The sequence below is a fragment of the Caenorhabditis remanei genome, chromosome I, assembly GCF_010183535.1.
Source record: "Caenorhabditis remanei strain PX506 chromosome I, whole genome shotgun sequence".
Classification (NCBI taxonomy): Eukaryota; Metazoa; Nematoda; class Chromadorea; order Rhabditida; family Rhabditidae; genus Caenorhabditis; species Caenorhabditis remanei.
In genome coordinates, this window is record NC_071328.1 from 9,610,594 (window position 1) to 9,631,953 (window position 21,360).

The window sequence follows — 21,360 nt, forward strand, 5'->3', positions numbered from 1 at the left end:
GGAGGTCCTCTCTGTGATAATTTTTCTTTTCGCTTTTAAAATCAAATTTTTCTATCATCCTTTTCGTTTTAGTTCGTTTTACCAATATTTTTAATTTTAGTATTCTTTTTTGTCTATAAATGTATCAATTCCACTTCTTTATATGCTCCAAAAGGTGCTCCCATCCACTTTTTATCTATTGTTAATTTAGAATTATCTCTTCTGAAATAAACTGTTTTTCAGGCACTGTGGAGGCTATGACCTCGAAGTTCCTAGTCGTTTTAAAACCGGAAATTGTGGCACATCGAGTTTTGACACAGGTAAATCAAAAGTCTAGACAAACTATAGACTAAACTTAAACTTGTACTAGTCGGGCACAGAAAATTATGTTATTTTTCTTTTCTCGAAGTCCCTGATCTCCAATTTTATAATCCTAAACAATCATTTCATTCCCCCTCTTCCTTTTTCTCTTTTCCATTTGCCCATCCTTTCTTTTTGTCACTTTCACTTTCACTCTGAATTTGAATTTATTCGACGGAATCCGAAACTTTTCCGCCGATTTCATTGTCATTGTGTGTGTGAGTGAGTAGCCGACGATGCGAATCGGTGCGTTGCAGAAGAAGGAGAAGCTGTAGAAGGATGGATTAAATGGACATGGATAGAGAGAGACGCGGAAAGTTTTCCGCGTCGAAAACGAGGTCAAGTTATCGGTCCGCTCTTCAGGAATATAGGTCACTTGCAAGGGTTGGCGGCGCCTTTCTTTTCACTTTTCAAAACACTTTCACTCATTTAAAACTGGATTTTGTCCAATAAAAGAAGACCGTCCCTTTCTCAATTCTCTCGTTAGCCTCTCATTTGTGTGTCGCTTCTCTTTTTAAATGGAAGCAATCAGTTAATTAAATTAATTATATTGTCAAGGAGAGGAACCGATAACATAACAAACAGCCAAGTTCTGGTAGAATGATTAATTTGAAGACAAAGAAGAAGAGATAAGAAAATGAATGAAGTGATTAATCACGTAGTATCTGAAATGGGAGAGATAAGATCAGATTTGACAAACCGTCAAATGAGTTTGAAAAGGTTGGCAGTGTGTCTGGGAAGACCAATAACATGAATACAGTAATCTTGATGAACATTTTTGCAGGTTGCCCTCTCGGAACTTCGCAAAAATGGAATTGAAATCGAGGAAATGCGACAAATGAGAATTGATGGCACATTGGCAAAGAGTTTGTATAAACAACACGAGGGAAAATTCTTCTATGATCGGCTTGTTCGTCATATTTCAAGTGGAGATGTAATTGCAATGAGAGTCAATGGAAATGCTAGAAAATGTATTGGGTCAAGTCGTCTTTGGCCGAGAATGGAGCCTCCGGTTCAACCGATTCGACAGAAATTCGCACTTTCAGATGTTCGGAATGTCGCCCATGCGAGTGATGAAGATGTAGCTCAGAATGAATTGGAACTCTTTCGACTTTTGTAAATATCTGTTTCAGAATAACTACTTTGTTGTACTGAACTTTTTAGAATTCGGTTAATAACTTATGTGCCTTCTGTGCATTGACGATGAAAGGAAAATAAATTATTTCAATTTTTATTGATTTTTTAATCAACTTTTTTTTTCTTTTCGATTCAAGAGAAAACAAAATAATACAGAGAGAAATAATGTACATAATTGAAAAAGTGAACTGGGAGTGTTGATTTTATTGAAATAGGGAAGAAACAGAAACGGAGAAATGCGAGGTATTTGAGGGGATTTTGGGGGAAATCGTATTGAGAATAGGGCTGAAACAAGTGAATTCTGAAATATCACAAATCGATCACATAAATTGGAAAAGAATGAAAGATTTCTGGTAATTGGGAAGTGGGGAAAACTCGTGCTGAATACTATTTTTGATGCTGGAAAACTGGAAAACTGTGCTTATTAATTTACATGGATTATGATTTTTCTATATCTATTTTAGGCGGCGAGAATTTCGAATTTCTTGAAAATAATTAGGATTATTGATATACTTGAATAACCGGAAAACTCTGGAAAGGTGGGGTGATTCGGATGGAAAGAGATGGTGCAGCGGAGGTGGCGGAGGCTAGAAACGGCTAGAAACGAATAGGGCGATTACGGTAGATAAATTGATGAAAGAGAAGGAAAATGAGCAAGAGATCAGAAAGAAATGAAAGACTGAATGTGAGGAAGAAAAAGAAGAAAAGGGAAAGAAAAGGGAAACCTTAATAGGTCAGTCAACTATGAGTTGGAATACGCATTCTGATTTGGGGCAGCAACTTCAATCAATGTCGCTGCTGTTGATCCATCAGCTGCATGCTCCACGTCGATGATGAAAGTATCTTCATTACAATATAAACGGAGCATTTCATCGTCCACTTTCACTGTTATTCCTTTTGCACACCGTTTATAGACACCGGACATCTGAAATTTATAGATTTGCATCATAGATTTTATTACGTTTTTTTATTCTCATCTAAAACCAATCCCCTCTCTCATCTCATTCCTTCTGGATCCCTTTCTCTCTCTCCAGTTACTCTTCTTTATTTGAACTTTTCATCCTTCTCCTCTTTTTCATAATCTCATATATTTTCCTTTCTTTTTTCGAAAATATCCCCCCATTTATGTGCAACACAAAAATTCTTTCCCAGCTTCTTCTCTTTATGTTTTCCCTCAAGAAGAACTGTTCTATTTTCTCTCTTCTCATTTCTATTCTTGTCTCGCATCGAATTTCGAAATAAACAGAGAAAAGTTCAGAGAGAAAGAGAGCCCAAAGGGAGGGGGTCATTCAAATGTTCTTACCAACAAAAACACACAACAATCGGAGAGAAAAAGAGAGAGCTATTCTTAGCAATCGGAGTGACCTCACGCCGACGGAACGGTCAACGGCTCGCCCTCTCTCTCTCTCTTTTCTAGAGTTCTGTGAGCAGAAAACTCCGATTTATTGCTCTTTTGTTATGTCTATGTCTCTTGAAAGATGAGAGAAATGCACTTTTTCGGAGTTAAAATAAGACTGAGAGCACCCGAAATAACCTCAACCAAAAACCTCTAAACCAACATAACACTGGGTGGTCAAAAGGTTAAGTACAGATGGACTCCGAAAGTGTCTGGCGATTGGGAATGGAGTCTAGAGAGGAAGAGAAAAAAATGAGTAAGGGATTTGAGAGAGTAGAGTGGGACACTTCGACAAGGATTTTTCATTAAAAAACAGCTAGAAATTAAGAAAAACACGGTTTGAGAGACTTATGAAACCGGTTTCATGTATACATTTTGAACTCAAAACTGTAAAATCTTCAGATGAAACTAATAACTTATGGGAGCAATTAAATTCCTAAAGTATTCTTACCTTCTCAGGATCAGCTCCGAATTTATTGGCAATCGCCAATGCCAAACCAGCAAGAGATGATGGAACGACGTGGAGGGGTTGATAGATTTGTTCATCTCGTTTTCGGACATACAGCATTACTGAAATATTGTCTCATTCCAATATTGTTTTATATCACAATCATATTCAGAATAAAAACTCGCTTCATTGAACCATTCCTATGCTCAATAAAGCGTGTTTCCATTCTCAGAGCATTCAACAAACGCGCTCTACTGTGCACACGTACTACTAACCGTAGAGCGCACTTGCATCATCACGGACAATCAACTCACTCCGCTCGGAAGGTCGAGGCCTTTTGGCGATTGGTTCGATTTCAGACATATCAAAACTTAGACTTGTACTATCCACGTATCGATTATCAAACTCTTCTGGAGCAATGAAAAGAGCAGCAGGTTTATCCAGTTCTCTCATGTGATAGAATTCACTTCGTTCACATTGTTCATGATATTCTCCATCGGACTTCTTTCTTCCACCGGATAGAACTCCTGCAGATGCGAATTCTGAATAATGGGTGAAATGTTTGATGACTGTGTGATATGGTGGAGAGGGTTAGAACATTAAGAAAGTAAAATTCGAAAGCTGTTCATCAATATACGCTCCATTGCTAACTAGTAAGTTGTGCAACAGAGCGGATTTGAGATGATCGGATGTTAACTGTATTCAAAAGAGTTAAAGTAACATGTAACATGTAGAGTTAAATATTTCAAAGAAGGTACACAGGTATAGTCAAGTTCGGTTGGTTTAAATTTTGTTAGAACAGAGATGATGATGAGTTATTAAAAGCATAAACAGGGACAATCAATGAAAAGTTTCAAACATTACCTTGTGCTCTTCTCTTCTCATCTCGTCGATTTTCGTGCAACATTTTTCGATTAGCTCCCTAGAAAAAGTGATGGACGTTGGACTCACATATAAAAGCGTTGGCTGGATAGGATTACTGTAACACTGACAAGAAAACGACACGACGAAGACAAAGAAACAACACGGACTTTCTGGTTAATAGCTGATCTGGACACTACTCAGTAAAAGACGAAAACGACGTTAAAAGATAATGAGACATGTAGAAAGAGTGAGATTACTGTACCTTGATTTTTTCGTTTGGCCGCTCGTTTGTCTTCGTCGCGAAGTTTTCGCTCAGCCCCCTAGTTTCAAAAAGAATTGAATAGGAATGAAGTAATGAATTTGACTAGAAAATGACTAGGGGCGAAAACTCACTTTATCACAGAAAACTTTAATTTGACAGTATCCCCGATGGAATGGAGTCTTGTCGTTTTCTCCGTCATATGTATCGATTTGGACGTGGAGTGGAAGACCTTTGACACCTTTTTGAGTTGAGAAATCAGTGGAAAGACATTGGACAGCTATCGAAATCTGAAGGAAATGGAATTATGAGTATCGAAATAGAAGAAGAGAGTGTGGCCATAGATAAGACGCAGATAGCTAGACGATCTGACTTCCTCCGTCTCCGTGCTCAACAGAATCTCATCTAATCTCATACCTTGACTCCCCCATTCTGATCAGACGGATTCCAGTAAAACTGCACTGCATTGTTTCCAATTTCCTCAATTTGTCCGATCATTCCTGAACTATTTTTGCTGTCCACTTCCAGAATTCTTTGCTTCGAAACGTGTTGACGGGCATGCCATGACTGCCACGTTTTGATCTCTTCTTCGTATGTTTTGTCTTCTCGAAACACAACCATCAGTTGACTCTGAAAGATGGAAATCTTGAGCTCGAGTAGTTTTTCAATCTTTGTCTAGATAATCTGAAATCAAAAACTCACTTTCACAGTTTGACTCTTCAAACATTTACTAATATCAGGAATGTAATCCAGTGATACTGTGTAGAATTGTCCCTTATTCACATATGTCATTCGATCGTCATCTCTTCGTACTGACGTGGAAATTGGAGCTTCCAAAACATATTGAAATCCGAGATTATTGTGTCTGAAATAATGAAACCATTTCGTACGGTTTTCCATGCATTTTTCAGTATTTTTCATCCTAATCAGCTTATTATTTTTGTCTATCGGATATTGCGACAATGAGTCAAAGTTATTGTGAAACATTGGGAATTGGAAGAGAAATTTTTTGATTTTATTCGAATCATAAAATTCATGGAAAGGGAGTTTTTATGGGAAAACGAAATGACAATGGACAGAATTGTAATTGGATTGTAAAAGAGAGAATGAGAGATCCGATTTGCCACGTCATAAAAAATTATGTGGAAGAAAAAAGAAGAGAAAGTTGGATCGAAGGGTTTTTCAGGAGTCTGAAATGACGGCTAGTTTGCAAACTGGTCATCATTGATGGGTTCGGTAATTTACTTTTTTACGATGTCAAAAATTTCATGAAAAATAAAAATTGTAGCAGGGATAGATTTGTTGAAAAAGAGAACTTTCATGTGGACAATTGAACGGATTGCTTTTTTTGGGGTTCATTTTTTATTTGGATCGGATGGACATAATGTTATACCTCATCTTTTTTTTTTGAAACTTCAAAATGAAAAACTCACATTTTTGGGATAATAAGAGGTGAATCTCGATGACTCAATGTTCGTTCACTACTCCTTTCCAACATATTACTTCCATCGGCATTGGTAAAAAACTCTTCTTTCGTATTCGCCAGTAAACTAATATCTTGTCCAATTCCAGAGTCCACTGGAGATGGCATATCTCCTCCTTTAAATACAATTCTCTCATTTTCAGATATTTGTTGGTATTGTTGACTTGTTGAACTCCTTTGATATGCAACGTTCGAGTATGCTGATGTATCCATTTGTCGTCCCCAATCGGGTTGTTGTTGAATATTATTCGTCAGAATTGTATTCGTATAATAGAAATTCGGAGTTGCTTGAGATGATATCAGTTGAGGTGTTGCATACGATGTTTCATACATTCTATGATACGATTGGACTGGAATTGCAGCCTGGTAATAACCGTCTAATGTTTGCATCTTTGTGAGATCTTGAATGTTTGAAGACGTTATGTCCAACGGTTCATTTTTCGGAAATTCGAGTTGACGACCTCCGGGCGGTGCAGTTTTAATTACTGATGTCTGTTCCAATTGGAATTGAGACATTGTGTAAAGGAGAGAGCGAGCTCTAGATCTCTGAAAAAGAGAAGAAAATTAGGAATTGAATAAGAGGAGATCACGATGAGAAAGGGTGGAGTTTTTGAAGAAAAATAGCATCAAAATGAATTGGGGAGAAACGGAAAACTATCTGTTCAAAAAAGAAAATATTGATTCAAAATGAAATTTTGTGTTGTTCAATGGGTTTTGGCAACACTGGGATGTCTTCAAAAAGAGTAAGTGAAAGCTCAGGAAGCGAGATTCAATGAGTAGAGTTTGAAAGATATTGTTGAGAAGAGCCGAGGAAGAAAGAAAATAGGTTTCGTTTCATTACAGTAATTATTATCTGTACAGGTATGATGAGGTTCCAAGAAGAAGTTGAGTTAGTTTGAATCAACAACTGTGACAAGTTTTGAAGGATTGAGTCTCGACAGTCCTCCCTATTGAGGTTGCAGAACAGTCATTTATTGTTTTTATCCCTGGATTTCTCTACTATTAGCTGACCTATCCCCAACTGATTTCACCAATATTCTTTAAAGTTCTATTCGTTTCCCTGATTGTGTGTCTCATTGTCTTCTCTAAAAACACACGATTTCATTTGTCTCCTCAGAAAAGGAACGTACCATTCTTCTACCTACTAGAAACCTGTTTTCTTATTCCTCCTTCTTTCATTTCATCCCTCATTTCTTCATTAAAAGTGTGACCTTGCTTGTTTTTCTTTCATTTTCTTCCACTGTTATCCTCCTTTTTTCATTGACAAAAGACATCGTTTTGCCACGTCATAAGATGAGAATTTTGAAAAGTTGAAAAAGAGGAAAAAGAACAATGGTTAGAATAATAATAATAATGAAAGAAAAGGAAAATCGATGTCATAATAATAATAATAAGGTGAAGGAGAAGAGGAGGAATTGGAGTAAAAGTGAAACTATGTCTCCTGAAGAATATAAAGATGATGTGGTCGATGAAATGAATAATAATAAGAAGAAGTGAAAGATGAAGAGGATGAAGCATCAGGTGCAATGAACCCAATTATTAGTTATAGGTTAGAAGAAGAGAAAGATGTAAAAGAAGTTTCATGCGAGGATGGTATCTAGGGAGTAACTAGGGAAATGGGGGAAAGATTAGATGTTAAACGTTGGAAAGGAAGAAGGGAAATATAATACAAAATATTCTTAGGAATACTGGAAATCTATCTAAATCTTGTGATGAGCTGTACTATTAAAACAGATAACGACAGAAACATAAAATACAGTGAACTTGGAAAATCAGAGTACTGTAAGTGTTGCATATGCTTTAAATTGAGAACTGCTATCATTGGACCATCGTTATTACGAGATATTCAGAAGGAGACTCAGAGAAAGAACCGTCAGGAGACCACCGATTGACCAAAAATAGATGAGAACTGTTTGAGAGTTTTCGAAAACTTCGGAGTTGCGAAATATTGGAATTCTATGAACAGTAGATGTTCAACAACAGTTATATGAGAGGAACTTAAACTAAAAACAGAGATTTCACAAACGAATAACTTTTTTAAAGAAAAATTATCAATACCAAGATATACAAAGGCATAAACATGGAAAATTGAGTAGGAAAGGGTTTTCAATAAAGTTTGACGAATATCGGAAGCTTTTTTGGCAGACCTAATTGTTGAAAAGTTTAACAATCACTAGACCGAATTGAGAGCTCATTTGGTGAAATGGATGGAGCAGATTCTTCGATAACTGAAGGAATTTTAGGGAGCCGAAATTCGGAAGTTATCGAAACCGGAACTACCTGGGGCTGTGATTATTCAAAATCCGGTGATAAGAGTTTCAAGAGTTTCATTTCTTAGCCTGTGGACCTCATCAGATTCTTCTAGTGAGTTCAAATGAATCTGTAGTTGTCTCTATGTTACATTATGATCTGCTCTTCCCTCCGTTCTCCCATAAGCCCACATAAGTTATTATCGTTCATGTTCATTACAATTTCAATAGTGGACACTCAGATCAAGTATCTTTCTGATTGGGAAGGACAGGTAAAGCAACCTGTTTGGTAGGGTTGAGAAGAGGTCAAAAAAGTATAAGAGAGAGAGTAGAGGGGGGTTGAGAGAGAGAACGAACGGAAAAACTAGAAACTTGGGAACTGGAAACTCGAAAACTAGAAACCGGTGGGTCAAAAACAGGACCCGCCATCGGGGGACCTCTCGCCTCAAAAAACCGGAGAGGCAAAAGAAGTTGTCGAGAGATGGTGGTCCAGCTTCTCGTCCTCTCTTCCAATACAGAGACTGGACAAGAACCGGTGTGCGCCCCGCGCCGCGGTAGATCAGAGGAGCGCTCATACACAAGCATCCGGTTCTTCAGTCTCTCCCTCTGTTGCCTCTGGAACCCGCCCAGTCGTAGATCGGAGAGGGGAGTAGCCACCACCCCAAGCAGCCGTCAGCTGCTGGCTGCTGAGGCGACCAAGACTGGCAAACACGAAAAACCGGCCCCCGGGACGTCCAGAGAGGGAGGCTTGCTTTCTCACTCTCTCTTCATTTCTTCCCGCGGGAAACAGAGAGAGAAATAGATGAAATTTCACAAAAGATGCCCCGCCCACTATTCACCGATTCGCTCTTCAATTCAGATGCCCCGCCCATTATTTGTGTGTCTCTATGTTTGTTAGGGGGAGTGGAAATGTCTAAAAGTATCTCCTTGTCGAATATCTTCTTACGATAACAACACAAGACTGATCCTTCTCTTTATTGATCCTTTCTTCTGAAGAATTAGGCCAGATTCCATTCTCTTCTTCTCCTTATCAATCCATTTTGGAGCGTCTTCGTCAGTTTTTATGATGATCCCCTTATCTTTTTTATCACTTCTTCTTTTTCTCTCTCTCTTTCTTTATATTCTCTCATCAACCTCTCTCTTCTTATCACTTCATCTTAGCTTCATCTCTTCTGATAAAGAAGAAGAAGAAGCTTCAATTGGGATACTGTACATCATCTATTTTCCTTTTTGACAACAATAATGACGATGTGAATGGATGACTGTGATGGTCACGATGATGATGATGATGATGATCAGAGAGTGAAAGGATCAGGGATATTCCATCGAAGGGATTACTGTAGAATTGAGCTTACGGCGTGAGAGAAGAGAAACTATTGAATCATTTCTGAAATATTCCAACTCTAACTCTTCTATTACAAATCTGGTTCCTTCAGAACCTTGAAATCTGGATGTCGAGGAAATTACTCGTTTTTTATGAACCTTTCATACAAATTACGACAATTATTTGAAGAACCATTCACAAAATGAACTCTCCTCATCTATAAATGACTACTTTCAGTATTAAATTTCTCTAGATCAACCTACAGTACCAAAACCTAATTTTTGAAAGTGTGACGCAGAAAATGAAGACTTTCTGTAATTGTCTATTTTACCAAAACTTAGAGACACACCTCATTCCTTCTGGTAGGACATAGATTAATCGAAAGTTGTTTATCTGTGAACTGCGTAAATCTTCTCTCTCTCTCTCGAAAATTCTGTTCTTGAACAGAACAGTTTGTTACCTTCTATTGCCTGATAGAAATTCGCAGAATTCTCAGAGCCTTCTGTAACCGTCTCTCGCCGTTCAAATCCTTCTTTGTTCTGCACCCTCCCATCAATATCTCCACTTTGCGCATCTTGATCCTCAGCTTTCGTTTCTTTGCTAAATCGCATGCATTCTCCTTCCGAAAAATCCGGTTTCTCGTTATCCCACCTCGCTGTCTATGGCTATGGTTAGCCAGGTTACGAGACACTACCGGTTTCCTCCTTCGTCCAATATGACCGTCCGTCTTCTGGTTAGGAGATGGTCGAACCGAAAGGGCAAATCGACGAAACCTGTTCCCGAAATTGAAATTGACCTCCTACACTTTACTTTCTCTACTTTGTTCGAGTTTTTATCTTTTTTCCTTTTTCTTCTTCTTAGTTTTTAACAATCTATTCATTTCAGGAAACTCTACTCCTCGAATCGGAAAAAAATAATTAAAATTTTAAATTTTTAAAGATTTCAGAACTATTCTCATTCGGCTCAATAAATGTTGTTTTAATAAAAATTGAATTGACATCTTTGCATTTATGATTTCCATTGCTAAACTGAATGAACACTATTTAATGGAGCTATTCACGTCCGGAAAAAAAACGGAAAAACAGTTTTTTCGGTGAACGAATAGAGGTAAATAACGTTCTTTTCCGGACGTGAATAGTCTTATAATTTTCAATGACGATTTTCAATAAATCTGTCAATTAGAACGAATTCACATTTTGAGTTGACCGCCAAATCTGTGAAGTCCAACTCGGAGCATCGTTGCTCGTTGTTTCAACTTATTGGTTAGTGTAGTTTTATAGAAGCAGTTTTTCAGAAATTTAAAAGTTTTCCATTTAGTTACTGCACCTTAACATCCTCATCGGTGGTTGTTTTTCTGTATTTTTTCTACTCTTCTTCCTCCAACATCACTTCTTCTCTCCTTTTTCTCTAACAAACAAAATCGAGAACCAAATAGCGTAGGCAGGTGGGATACTGTAGATTGCTACCTTCTCCTTCTTTCTCTTTTCAAAACGTTGCGCCCTCTGAAATGGTCGATTGATCGAAATGACGATGAAAACAACACTGAAAAATCAGAGGCATAGGCAGAAGAAGTGAAAGTTTTGTGAGCGGAGAGGCGCACACAGAATGGAAATGACGATGGATGGGCGGTATGTATCTTCTTTTCCTTCTTCTCATTCTGTTCAATATTCTGATGTCTGTTGTCTCTATGATTGGTACAGTACCTCTTATTCGACGACTACAATAACGCATGCGTTATTATCTGACGCCGTGTCGAAAACGACGTCTCTTTTCTCTTTTCAACCCCACTAAAAGTTTCTCCCTTTCCAACAACGACTACTACATTTCTATCGGGGAAGGACGAAGAATACTAGAAACTATCTACCACTCTGGGGGTCATTTTGATGGTCTCCACGGGAATACAAAAAGAGAACGAGAACAGAAAAACGGGTTTCAGAACCGGAATATCAGGGGTGAAGGAATCATCTGGAGACTGGTTACGGACAGTTGATACCTTCGAACTTGATTGTTATCAAACTAAAAGGGTAGGCGACCTGTTCATATCAGAATTGTGTCTATCTGATGCGTAAATGTAGTTTCGGAGCTCGCACGATTTATTTAACAAAATTTAAAACTTCGAGGCATCGTTGAGCATGCAAATAAATCAGATTATTATGGCAACATGAAAGTTGGGATGCGAGAGGGTGAAGGGGGATAAATATACGGGGAATCCTTATTTAGGAAGTTGGGTGCAATCAAGTTAGTACATGATAAGGTTAGAATAGTTTGTGGGATGGGGTGTTTAGAACAACTTATCAATATCCCGAGTTATCATCGTTGTACGAAGAAGCGCCATATGAAGAGTGATTGTCAGTAGATGAACCACCGCATGATGGAACAGCACTTGGCCAATCGCAGACCGACAGTGCTGGATTGAAAACGGTGCCTGACGGACATCTCATAACAACTTTCCTCCCCCACACACAACGATAGAAGACGGAGCAGTTGTTGACGTCGGCGATGAACGATCCATGCTCAGTGCACACACCATCCGTTCTGCCGTGATTCTCACACCCGCTGACCTTTTGTGGGTAATCGCACTTTCCTATCAATTCGTTGAAGGCAAGGTTCGATGGACAAGATGGATGCTCGAATAATTCACCTCCGAAGCACTGGAAAATGATAATTGGGATTGATATCGAGAAGTTTCAAATACCTGGAGAATTGCAGAGCAATCTCTCTTGTTTCCGTACAGACCATCGGCCTTTCCGTCGCAATACGCTGATTGATCATGGTTATTGTAATAGCTCTTGACCGGCGGGTTCAATGAAACGTTGCACTCCGAAGTAGAATCACGGCTGACGCATTCAGACTTGGCGTTTGAAAAAACTTGATTTCCAGCACAGTGTTGAAGTTTAGCAGAACCATATGAACAAAGAACGTAGTTGCTGCTACACGTTCCTAAGGCGAAAACTCCATCTCCTTCAATATGAGCACATCTTCCGTCAAACTTCTTGGTAGGAACATTGGTGGTTGCGATTACCTGGAAAGTAGCCATCTAATCAGAAAGATGGATTGAAAACTTACATCTTTGATTGCGTCTCGGATAGCCTCCTTTCCACAAGCGATCCGGGGAACGCATCTGTTGGCGTGAGTATCAAAAAGCTTTCCTACTCTGCACGATTTTTCAGCGAACCCAGTAGCAGTACATTCCAAGTAAGCCTGGACACAGAAACCAGTGGAAGCTCGAGATCCGAGAGTGCACTTCTGCTCATAACCATCCTCTTCTTCTTCATCATCAGCTCTAGTGTAAGAATCACTGGCAAACTCTGTAGTGGTATCCTCTGTTGGAGTTGTAGATTCTCCATAAGTTGTAACATCAGAAGATTCTTCTTCGTACGAAGCTGTAGTGGTATATCCTTCAGAGTTATCGGTCGTATACGACACATCTGCCTCATCGTTACCGATAGTAGTTGTGATTGTGGGCTGGGTGGTTGAAAGTACATCCTCCAAGGTAGCGTATGGCAGTGGCTGGGCGAGTCCAGCATCTAAAAATTACTCATAAGTATAAGCTCGCATGAACACAAATACCTGTAGTTGTCTTTTCTTGATCACATGCTTGAGGTGGAATCTGACTGAACGTCCGGCAATATTGAACTGATGGATCGTATCCTTGTCCCAGCGGGCAAGTGACGGAGTTGACTAGACGACCGTAGGAGCAAATGATAAATGAAGAAGAGCAACCTTGACCGTGACTCCCATCCGATAATCCAGCGCAGGCATCTTCTGGTTCATCCATTTCTTTCTCAGGAGCAGATGGATCATAAGGAACAACAGAAGGAGCATATGTTCTTGGTTGATCCTTGGAATTGTTGGTACTATCATATCCAGCTGTAGTTGATGATTGTTCCTCGGAGACAGCAGTACTGGACTGTTGATAAGAATATTCATCAGTGTACCCATATCCCGATGTGGTAGTTTCATCTCGACTTGAATCGGTAGTAGATAAATCATTTGATTGACCTGAAATTTAGGCGTACATATCAAATGCGGTTTTTTAAAAGTTACATTCTGGAACTTGATTCCTGAAGGTGCAAGATTCGCTCCCTTGGTCGAAATACAACGAAGCAGAACAAGATCTGACCGTAGCAACCCCGTTAGAACATTGAATGTATCTCTGAGAGCAGCCAATAGCGAAGAGACCAGATGGTACATATGCACAACGATCTCCAACTGGATTAAGAGTTGTTGCTGGAGTATCATCAGATGGTGAACCATATGAATCAGTAGGCTGATCATCAGAGGAGACAGTGGCAATACTACCTGAAAAAAGATGATTCAGCGTAAATCATGAGATGGTTATGCCTACACTCAAGAACTTGTTCTTTTGAACTGCAAGCTCGTTTAGCTTTATTGAAATACAAATTTCCATCGCAAGAACGAGTGATAGCAGCACCATTCGAACACATGATGTACTTCTGCGAGCAGCCAATAGAGTATAGACCAGAAGACACATAAGCGCATTGATCTCCTACTGAAGAAATGGTTGTAGTTTGAATGTCTTTTGGTGGTTCTCCATGAGAATAAGTTGTTTCATCATCTGCCGGCTGGGTAACAATCGGAGAGTATGTAGTAATTTCTTGGCGATCACCTGAAAACGAATCTCGTAAAAGAAATGTATTCAAATAATTAACATACATTCAGGTACTTGATCTTTATAATCGCATCCTTGTTTCTCCTGGTCAAAAAACAGACTTCCTCCACAAGAACGAACGATTGCAGCACCATTGGAGCACTGAATATATTTATTCGAACATCCTATGGAGAAAAGTCCTGATGGAACAGACGAGCAACGACTTCCGATAGGGGCTGCAGTTGTAGACTGCTGATCAATCCAGGATTGTGAAGTACTATCCGACTGATCATCCCATGTTGCAGTGGTGTATTCCAGATCTCGAGATGGAGTATCGGTCGTGTAAGCCTCATATGAAGAAGGAACGGTTGTCGCGTAAGAAATGCCGTCATACGAGCTTGAAGACGAGACAGAGTCATCAGAGGTCTGGGTGGTTCCAACTGTTACGGTAACAACTGGTGTAGAAACTCCGCAAGTCTCCGAACAAGCACGGAGAGCCTTGTTGAATGTCTCCCCGATAGGGCATGCGGCCATTCTGTTGATTCCGTTACCAGAACAATAGATAAATTGATCGAAGCAATCTCCGAAGGTAAGGAAAGTTGGAGTATTGTACTGCTGGCAATCTTTGTTGACTTGAGCTTGTCGAGAACTAATTTGAGCGGTGTGTTGTCCATACCCAGATTGTTGTGATCCATAGTATGCAGAACGCTTTCTTCTTGTGGCCCCAAACAAATCTTTGGCATCGAAAGTTTTGTCATCTTTGTACCCATCAGGGTCTTCCTCTGGTCCTAATGTTTTCTTTGAGTGACGGTCTTCTGGGAAGATGTGTTGGATACTAGATTCAACAAACTTTGCTTTTGGTCCATCGAACTCGTCATCAAGAATAAATCTTTTGGATCCTTCAACCTTTCTGGCTTCTCCATACTGAATTTTTCCAGATCTGGCACGCCTGTAGTCCTTGAATTGATCGTTTAGAGCAGCACGTCCTCGCATCCAGGTGGAAAATGGTGAGTCAGCGACTGCTGCAAAAGAAAATATGTATTTAAAAGTCCGTTAATTGTTCGAAAACTCACGTCCACTATGACGTCGGCGATAGCTTCGGTGACGGTCTCCTCCATAAGGACGATGTCGCGGAATGAAAAATGGATTCTCCATTTGTTGATTTCCATAAACTGGGCGTCCGACTGGTCCGTAATTGTAGCTGGGTCGTCTATTAAACTTCGGCTTCAAACGAACGTTCTCATCAAAAGGACTAACAATTGTATCAGAAGGAGCTCCTCCATAGAAGTTGTACGTTGGAGTAGAAGAAACAGTGATAGGCTGACACTGTGGAAGATCGAAGACGCACAAAACTAACGATGACTCAAAAAGAGTGTTGACCGGGCATTGTTTTGAACGAACAGAGTTGTTCTGACAACGATCGAAACGAGATGAGCACATTCCAAACGTAGTTACTTGTCCTTCTTGGCAGATGATTGCAGTTTGAGTAGTAGTGGAAGCGATAGGCTGAACGGTGTTATCGAAACCAGGTGTGGTTTCGTATGATGCGGTGGTCCTTGTTGTGAAATCATTCTGATCATTCTGAGTGGAAGTATACACTGATGGGTCTTCTTGAGTGGTTTTGTACTCCGATGTTGTGGACGCAGTGGTTGATGGAACATCCGCATTAGTTGTCGACACATATTGTTGAGTCGTCGTGATAACCGTCGTTGTACAATCGTAATCACAAACCTCTGAAATGGAATGGATATTTAAGAATGCTATTTAGTGCAATGTTCTCTCACGTTGATTTGGATTGAAGACTGTTCCTTGTGGGCAATATCTCTTGAAAGCTACGTTATTGGTGCAAGTGTAAAAGATATCAGAACATCCATTAGCATAGTTTTTGTTCTCTAGACCGTTACAGTCAAAGTCTACCGTATCAGGTTGTTCGGGAGTTGGTTGAGGTTCGTAGTACCCTTCGTTCTCGCCTGAACCTTCGTCGTAGCCTTCGCTGTCATCATCGCTTTTATAGGCAGCAGAAGTGGTGGTGATAACATCCTCTTCAACGTCGTCGCACGATTCCTGACAGTCTTGTGTCTTGCCATTGAAAACTAGATCGTCAGGACAGTACATTTGGTAAGCTTGACCAGCTACACAGTTAACGAACTGGTTGATGCACCCGAGCGAATATAGTCCATCGTTTCTTGACGAACAGTCGAAGTGCTCATAAGGTTCTTCCTCGGTGTCATCGGCTAATTGACATTCAGGAGAGTCTTCCGTTGGAATACACCCAGTTTCGTAGAAAACAAAACCCTCGCTGCATTTTGCTGCTTGTCGAATTCCGTCGACGCATATAGAGTACTGAGAAAAACAAACATATTACATGTGTTTTTATCTGTTATTACCTCCTGGCTGCACGAGTTTCCTGCGATGCTTCCACTGTAGTAGGCGGGACATTCTGGCGTTGATGATGAATACGGGGATTGTTGTAATGAGTTTGTGACTGAAAAAAAACGATATTTTAATCAGTTTTTGGCACAACGAACTTACAGAGTGTTAGTAGAACTAGCGAGACGGTGGCTAACTTTGGCCCCATCGCCTGAAATAACGAAATTCATGTGAAAAAGTTTCTCAACAAAAACGCATCACGATGAGCGGAAAACGGAGGCGGAAAATTGTGGAAAAAAGAATACATCAACATCACAACGACTCAAAAATGACGATAACGAGAACCACTGGAACATTCCGCGCTTCGAAATCAGTTTGAATGTTTCCCGCGCGAGCCAAAAGCAAAAGGTCAAACTATTATATTCCGATTATTTCAATTGAAAATATAAACTTAGATATTCCCTAGAAAAAATAAATTTCTCACTGTCTCCAGACGTAAATAGAGCGACTGAATCATTGACATACATGGGAAACGGGCAAAATTAATTTCTTATGCATCGGCCTAAATTGAAAACCCTACATTCCAGCTACAGTACACCATGTTTTCGCTACGAGACTCACTCTTTGTTTTATAAATTTTTCCTTTGATATTTTATGCACTTTTCATTTTTTTAAACGGAAAAAATTTTTTAAAAATATGCATGTTTTCATTACCCGTTTTCATTAACTGTGATATATTTGTTATGGACCTACCCACAAAGAACAGTTGTCTATTCACGAACGCGATTTAAAGCATTTTTATGCCAAAAAAATGCATGTAATTGCATTCGTGAATAGAAAAATGTGTTTAACGTTATAAGTTTTCTTCTTGACCAGGTCCATCATACAATCGGAAATTAAACTAAATAATAATGTTCGTAGAAATGTTTTTTCAGCATTTATTGATATGGATGCTGTCATCGACGAGGATGTAAGTAAATTTCCATAACGTGTTTAATAATGATTGTATGTAGGTTGGTGATCAACTATTCTTGGTCAATCCTGCTACTCCTACAAAAATAAAACATGGCGCGTTTCAAAAACTGGCTAGAGAGGTGAGTAGTTTGGATTGCTAGTATCAAGGAACAATATTTTCGATCTCAGTCTTCCAATCTGTGGAACTCAAGCACTGCTGCAGGCGATGGTGATGTATTCGACAAAATAGTTTTCCAAGACGATGATCTCTATGACTCTTCTCAAGACAGCTTCCGATACGGGAGGTATTCTGAACATGATAGGAATAGCTTTACAAATTGCAGTTTTCAGAGTAACGACTGGACCGAGCTACAATTTGGTCACGGGAAAGATGCCTGAAAACATTTTTTCGAAGGTCAAATCAAAAGATGATGAGAATGACGTTAAGAGTGAAGCAGACGATTCTGAGGATTTCAGTGAAATTAAACAATTGGAAATTCATACTTTTATTGAGTTGTATGAAAGCCAAATGCCGAAGTATTTTGAATATCGAACCAGCTTTCCGGTATTTGTTCTTATCGTCTCATGATCGCAATAATTAAGAATTTTTTTAAAGGAAATCCGTGGAATTTGGACACTTCTTTTCGACCAAAACCATTATCAGGATATGTCAACTTTTGAGTTGCAAGCTGCTATTTGTGCTGCTCTCAATTCGAGACACTATATGATGATTTGTGTTGGAGTGGATTCTTACAACACTATCACCGGAGTTGAAATGTCTGCGATTAATCGTGTCACTTTCCGGATGGCACTGACGAGAGCAGTGGCTGGGGAGTTTCAACCACCTCTCATCAAGGTTCTCAGAAAAGCTTTTATGTGAAACATTGATATGATAATTTCAGATCGCCCCTAAACAATTGACTGGGGTGACTCCAATGAAGCGAGACGTTTCAGAACTAACACCGAGTGTTGACGTTCTATTCATACCTGTTACCGGAGAAGGGAAATTCGGTGGAGATGAAATCATATCGAATCGGTTTTTGATTGTTGTCCGAGTCAAGGAATTATCTAAGCGATTTTATCAGTTGTCTTCCGGAAGAATTTATAAAGAGGAGGACGGCCGAGTTGTCGAAATGTCGAATTTGAATGATGCTTTTCACACAATGATTAATGAACAGTCTATATCTGATATCCGACAAAGACGCGGGAGTATGTTCATGTTGGAGCCAGAGCCATTTATTATAGACTCATCGATTGTTCAAGAAGATGTTCAAGTTAGGAAAGAGAAAGAAGCATCTGAAAAGATGGAGAAATTTACAGAAAAAGAGTAGGTGATCCCACGATGCGCTCCTCTAAACATTTTTTTCAGAACGCTTGTTGAATCGATCGTTTCTCGTTTGGATTTCGAGCACATCGGTTGGTTGCTTTTCGGGTCCGCTCTATCCTTCTGTCTCTACAAAAACGCCGTCAAACTGCTTGTAAAGTAGATTTCTGTATTATTTATTTTTTAATCTCTTGTATCTGTTCGTGTCTGACACTTCAAATCTTGTTGTATTGTCATTAAAACATAGTATCCTATCAATCAATGAAAATTTAGTCATAAAAGTTGTGGTTATTAGGTTTTATTCTTACAATTCCAATTATCCGTTGAAACTGTAATTTCACAGTTTTCCAAAGGTGACGACTGGTTAGCCGAGTATATTATTTTTAGTCTGTTCCTGGCGAACTCTGGTGCGAGGTATTTACCACGATACATACTTCATTCCACCTTCCGCTAGCTAGATATTCACACGTTTAAATAATTTGAAAAATAAAATCACTATTTCACGTGGAAACAATTACTTTCACACGTCATCATTTATCAAATCTGACCTTCTGTTCAATAAAAAATCACTAAAAGATGCGATAAACATAATCAAAATCAGTACTCATCGCAGCACTGTCAACCGTCTCGAAACCAAAACGTTAAGTAGATTCGATAGATCCAAGAGTGTGAGTACCAAAACTTAAATCATGGTCGATAAGGGTTTGCTGAACCAACGTTATTACCATGGTCTACTTCCAAGAGAAGACATTAAAGTAGGTTTGAAGCTCTGGTGAATTGGAATGAGTTGGACCTGTTCAGGAAATGTTGCATAAACCCGGAGAGTATCTCATTCGTACTTCGGAACCTAACAAAGGAGAGAAGAGACATTTCATTTTGTCTGCTGTTGGAAATGGACAAACAGAGGTGAAGAAGAATAAAATTCTAGAAAGTCGTTATACTGGAGCTTGTTAAATCCATAAAGATATGATAACTAAATGCTTTTGGATTACGGTATTCAAATTCAACAAATTTCAGCCCAATCATTTTGTGATTCGTGAATCGGAAGACCATAAAGTATTTGTGGATCAACGTGGATTTGAGTCAATTATTGATTTAGTCACCCATTACGTCTCAACAAAAGAGCCACTTTATGCGCAGAAAAGAGAAATCAAAGTAGTTATCAAGCATGCTGTCAATCGTCAGAAATGGGAATTGATGCATGAAGACGTGGTTTTGACAAAGAAACTTGGAGAGGGAGCATTCGGAGAAGTGTGGAAAGGAAAGCTTTTGAAAGTGTTGGATAGTAGTGGACAACCGGTTCCAATTGCTGTGAAGACTGCAAAACTGGAATCAATGAACAAAGAACAAATCAAGGAGATTATGAGAGAGGCAAGGCTGATGAGAAATTTAGATGTAAGTGAAATTGTGCCAGATGGTTTAAACTTTCTGTCCTAGCACATCAATGTTGTCAAGTTCTATGGAGTTGCTGCTGGTGCTGAGCCACTCTATGTCATCATGGAATTGGCTGATGGTGGAGCTCTCGACTCGGCTCTCTCGAAACAAAAATTCCCAATGGTTAAGAAGTACGAATTGATTCTACAGGCAGCTTGTGGACTTGCATATATTCACGATATGAACTTGCTGCATCGTGACGTTGCTGCACGTAATTGTCTATACGGAGGTGGACAGGTACTGGGGATATATGTAGGATGGAACCGACTGAAAAACAGGATTTCAGGTTAAAATCGCGGATTTCGGTTTGAGTCGTGAAGGACCAAAATATGTGATGGATTTGAAGAAGAAAGTTCCAATTCGTTGGTTGCCGCCAGAGACGATTTCAGGTGGAATTTATACCAATAAAACCGACGTTTTTGCTTTTGGAATCATGGCATGGGAGATCATTGAAGACGGAAAAGAACCTTATCCAGGAATGAGAGTCGTTGAAGTGGCCACAAAAGTTCTGAAAGAGGGATATCGCATGACTTTTAATGCAGAAGTTAATGTGGAATTTGCTGACTTCATTGTGGTATTTTGGAGTTAAATATGACATTTCACTAAATAGGTATTTTCAGACAAAATGCTGGCCAGCCGACCCAGTAGAACGTGTCACAATGAAAGAAGTTGTGAAGTGGATGAAAGTATTTGTGAAGGGCCAAGGCGGAGATCCTGGAAAGAGTGGAGTGAGTCCAGTGAAAAGCAAAAAGAAGAATTCGAAGACAAAGGTTGGGTACTTCATTGAATCAGCGTTAATTAACTTTATACTCGATTACTCGTAAAATACTCGCCGATCCGTTAAGTACTCGACTCCTTCGGAATAACTAAAATGAGCAAATATTGTATTTTTTTCCAGATGATGTTGAAAATTGGTAAGAAGTTGAAACGAGGGTCTAATTCGAAAGAGAAAAGTCGTAGCTCATCGATGAGCAGTGCCAACACAACAAGTGGATCGAGTGCTCAAGGAGTAAGCACTGCTACTGCTCATGTCTAGACTTGGAGGGAAATTTCACTAGTATTTTTGTATGTAGAAAGTGTCAACACTTGTCTATTGAGAATGAATATTGTTTTTGAAAACTTTTATTTAATATCCATTTCAATGCATGGCAACTATTATACGAAAAC

The 21,360-nt window shown here is 39.3% G+C and overlaps 5 protein-coding genes across 5 annotated transcripts; 3 read left to right on the top strand and 2 right to left on the bottom strand.

Moving 5' to 3' along the window:
* Window positions 1-236: 236 nt before the first annotated feature.
* Window positions 237-1,459, top strand: GCK72_002019 (uncharacterized protein; the record flags this gene model as incomplete). Its single annotated transcript, XM_003114787.2, has 2 exons — window positions 237-299; window positions 1,124-1,459. The coding sequence occupies 2 exons, from the start codon at window positions 237-239 to the stop codon at window positions 1,457-1,459; spliced, it is 399 nt and encodes a 132-aa protein (XP_003114835.2).
* A 759-nt stretch (window positions 1,460-2,218) lies between these two features.
* GCK72_002020 (uncharacterized protein) lies at window positions 2,219-6,442 on the bottom strand (the record flags this gene model as incomplete). The annotated part of the gene is made up of 8 exons (XM_053723223.1): window positions 2,219-2,401; window positions 3,324-3,442; window positions 3,635-3,862; window positions 4,185-4,242; window positions 4,578-4,733; window positions 4,861-5,073; window positions 5,146-5,308; window positions 5,877-6,442. The coding sequence occupies 8 exons, from the start codon at window positions 6,440-6,442 to the stop codon at window positions 2,219-2,221; spliced, it is 1,686 nt and encodes a 561-aa protein (XP_053591868.1).
* A 5,351-nt stretch (window positions 6,443-11,793) lies between these two features.
* On the bottom strand, window positions 11,794-16,689 carry GCK72_002021 (uncharacterized protein; the record flags this gene model as incomplete). Its single annotated transcript, XM_003115018.2, has 11 exons — window positions 11,794-12,150; window positions 12,195-12,521; window positions 12,566-13,026; window positions 13,070-13,501; window positions 13,547-13,801; window positions 13,848-14,129; window positions 14,177-15,133; window positions 15,185-15,844; window positions 15,896-16,454; window positions 16,499-16,596; window positions 16,644-16,689. 11 exons carry the CDS (start codon window positions 16,687-16,689, stop codon window positions 11,794-11,796), a joined length of 4,434 nt encoding a protein of 1,477 aa, XP_003115066.2.
* Window positions 16,690-17,427: 738 nt separating this feature from the next.
* On the top strand, window positions 17,428-18,922 carry GCK72_002022 (uncharacterized protein; the record flags this gene model as incomplete). The annotated part of the gene is made up of 7 exons (XM_053723224.1): window positions 17,428-17,451; window positions 17,495-17,575; window positions 17,625-17,740; window positions 17,787-18,000; window positions 18,052-18,291; window positions 18,338-18,762; window positions 18,805-18,922. 7 exons carry the CDS (start codon window positions 17,428-17,430, stop codon window positions 18,920-18,922), a joined length of 1,218 nt encoding a protein of 405 aa, XP_053591869.1.
* Window positions 18,923-19,448: 526 nt separating this feature from the next.
* On the top strand, window positions 19,449-21,229 carry GCK72_002023 (uncharacterized protein; the record flags this gene model as incomplete). Its single annotated transcript, XM_053723225.1, has 7 exons — window positions 19,449-19,514; window positions 19,561-19,665; window positions 19,777-20,154; window positions 20,197-20,430; window positions 20,480-20,767; window positions 20,814-20,921; window positions 21,092-21,229. The coding sequence occupies 7 exons, from the start codon at window positions 19,449-19,451 to the stop codon at window positions 21,227-21,229; spliced, it is 1,317 nt and encodes a 438-aa protein (XP_053591870.1).
* Window positions 21,230-21,360: the final 131 nt, after the last annotated feature.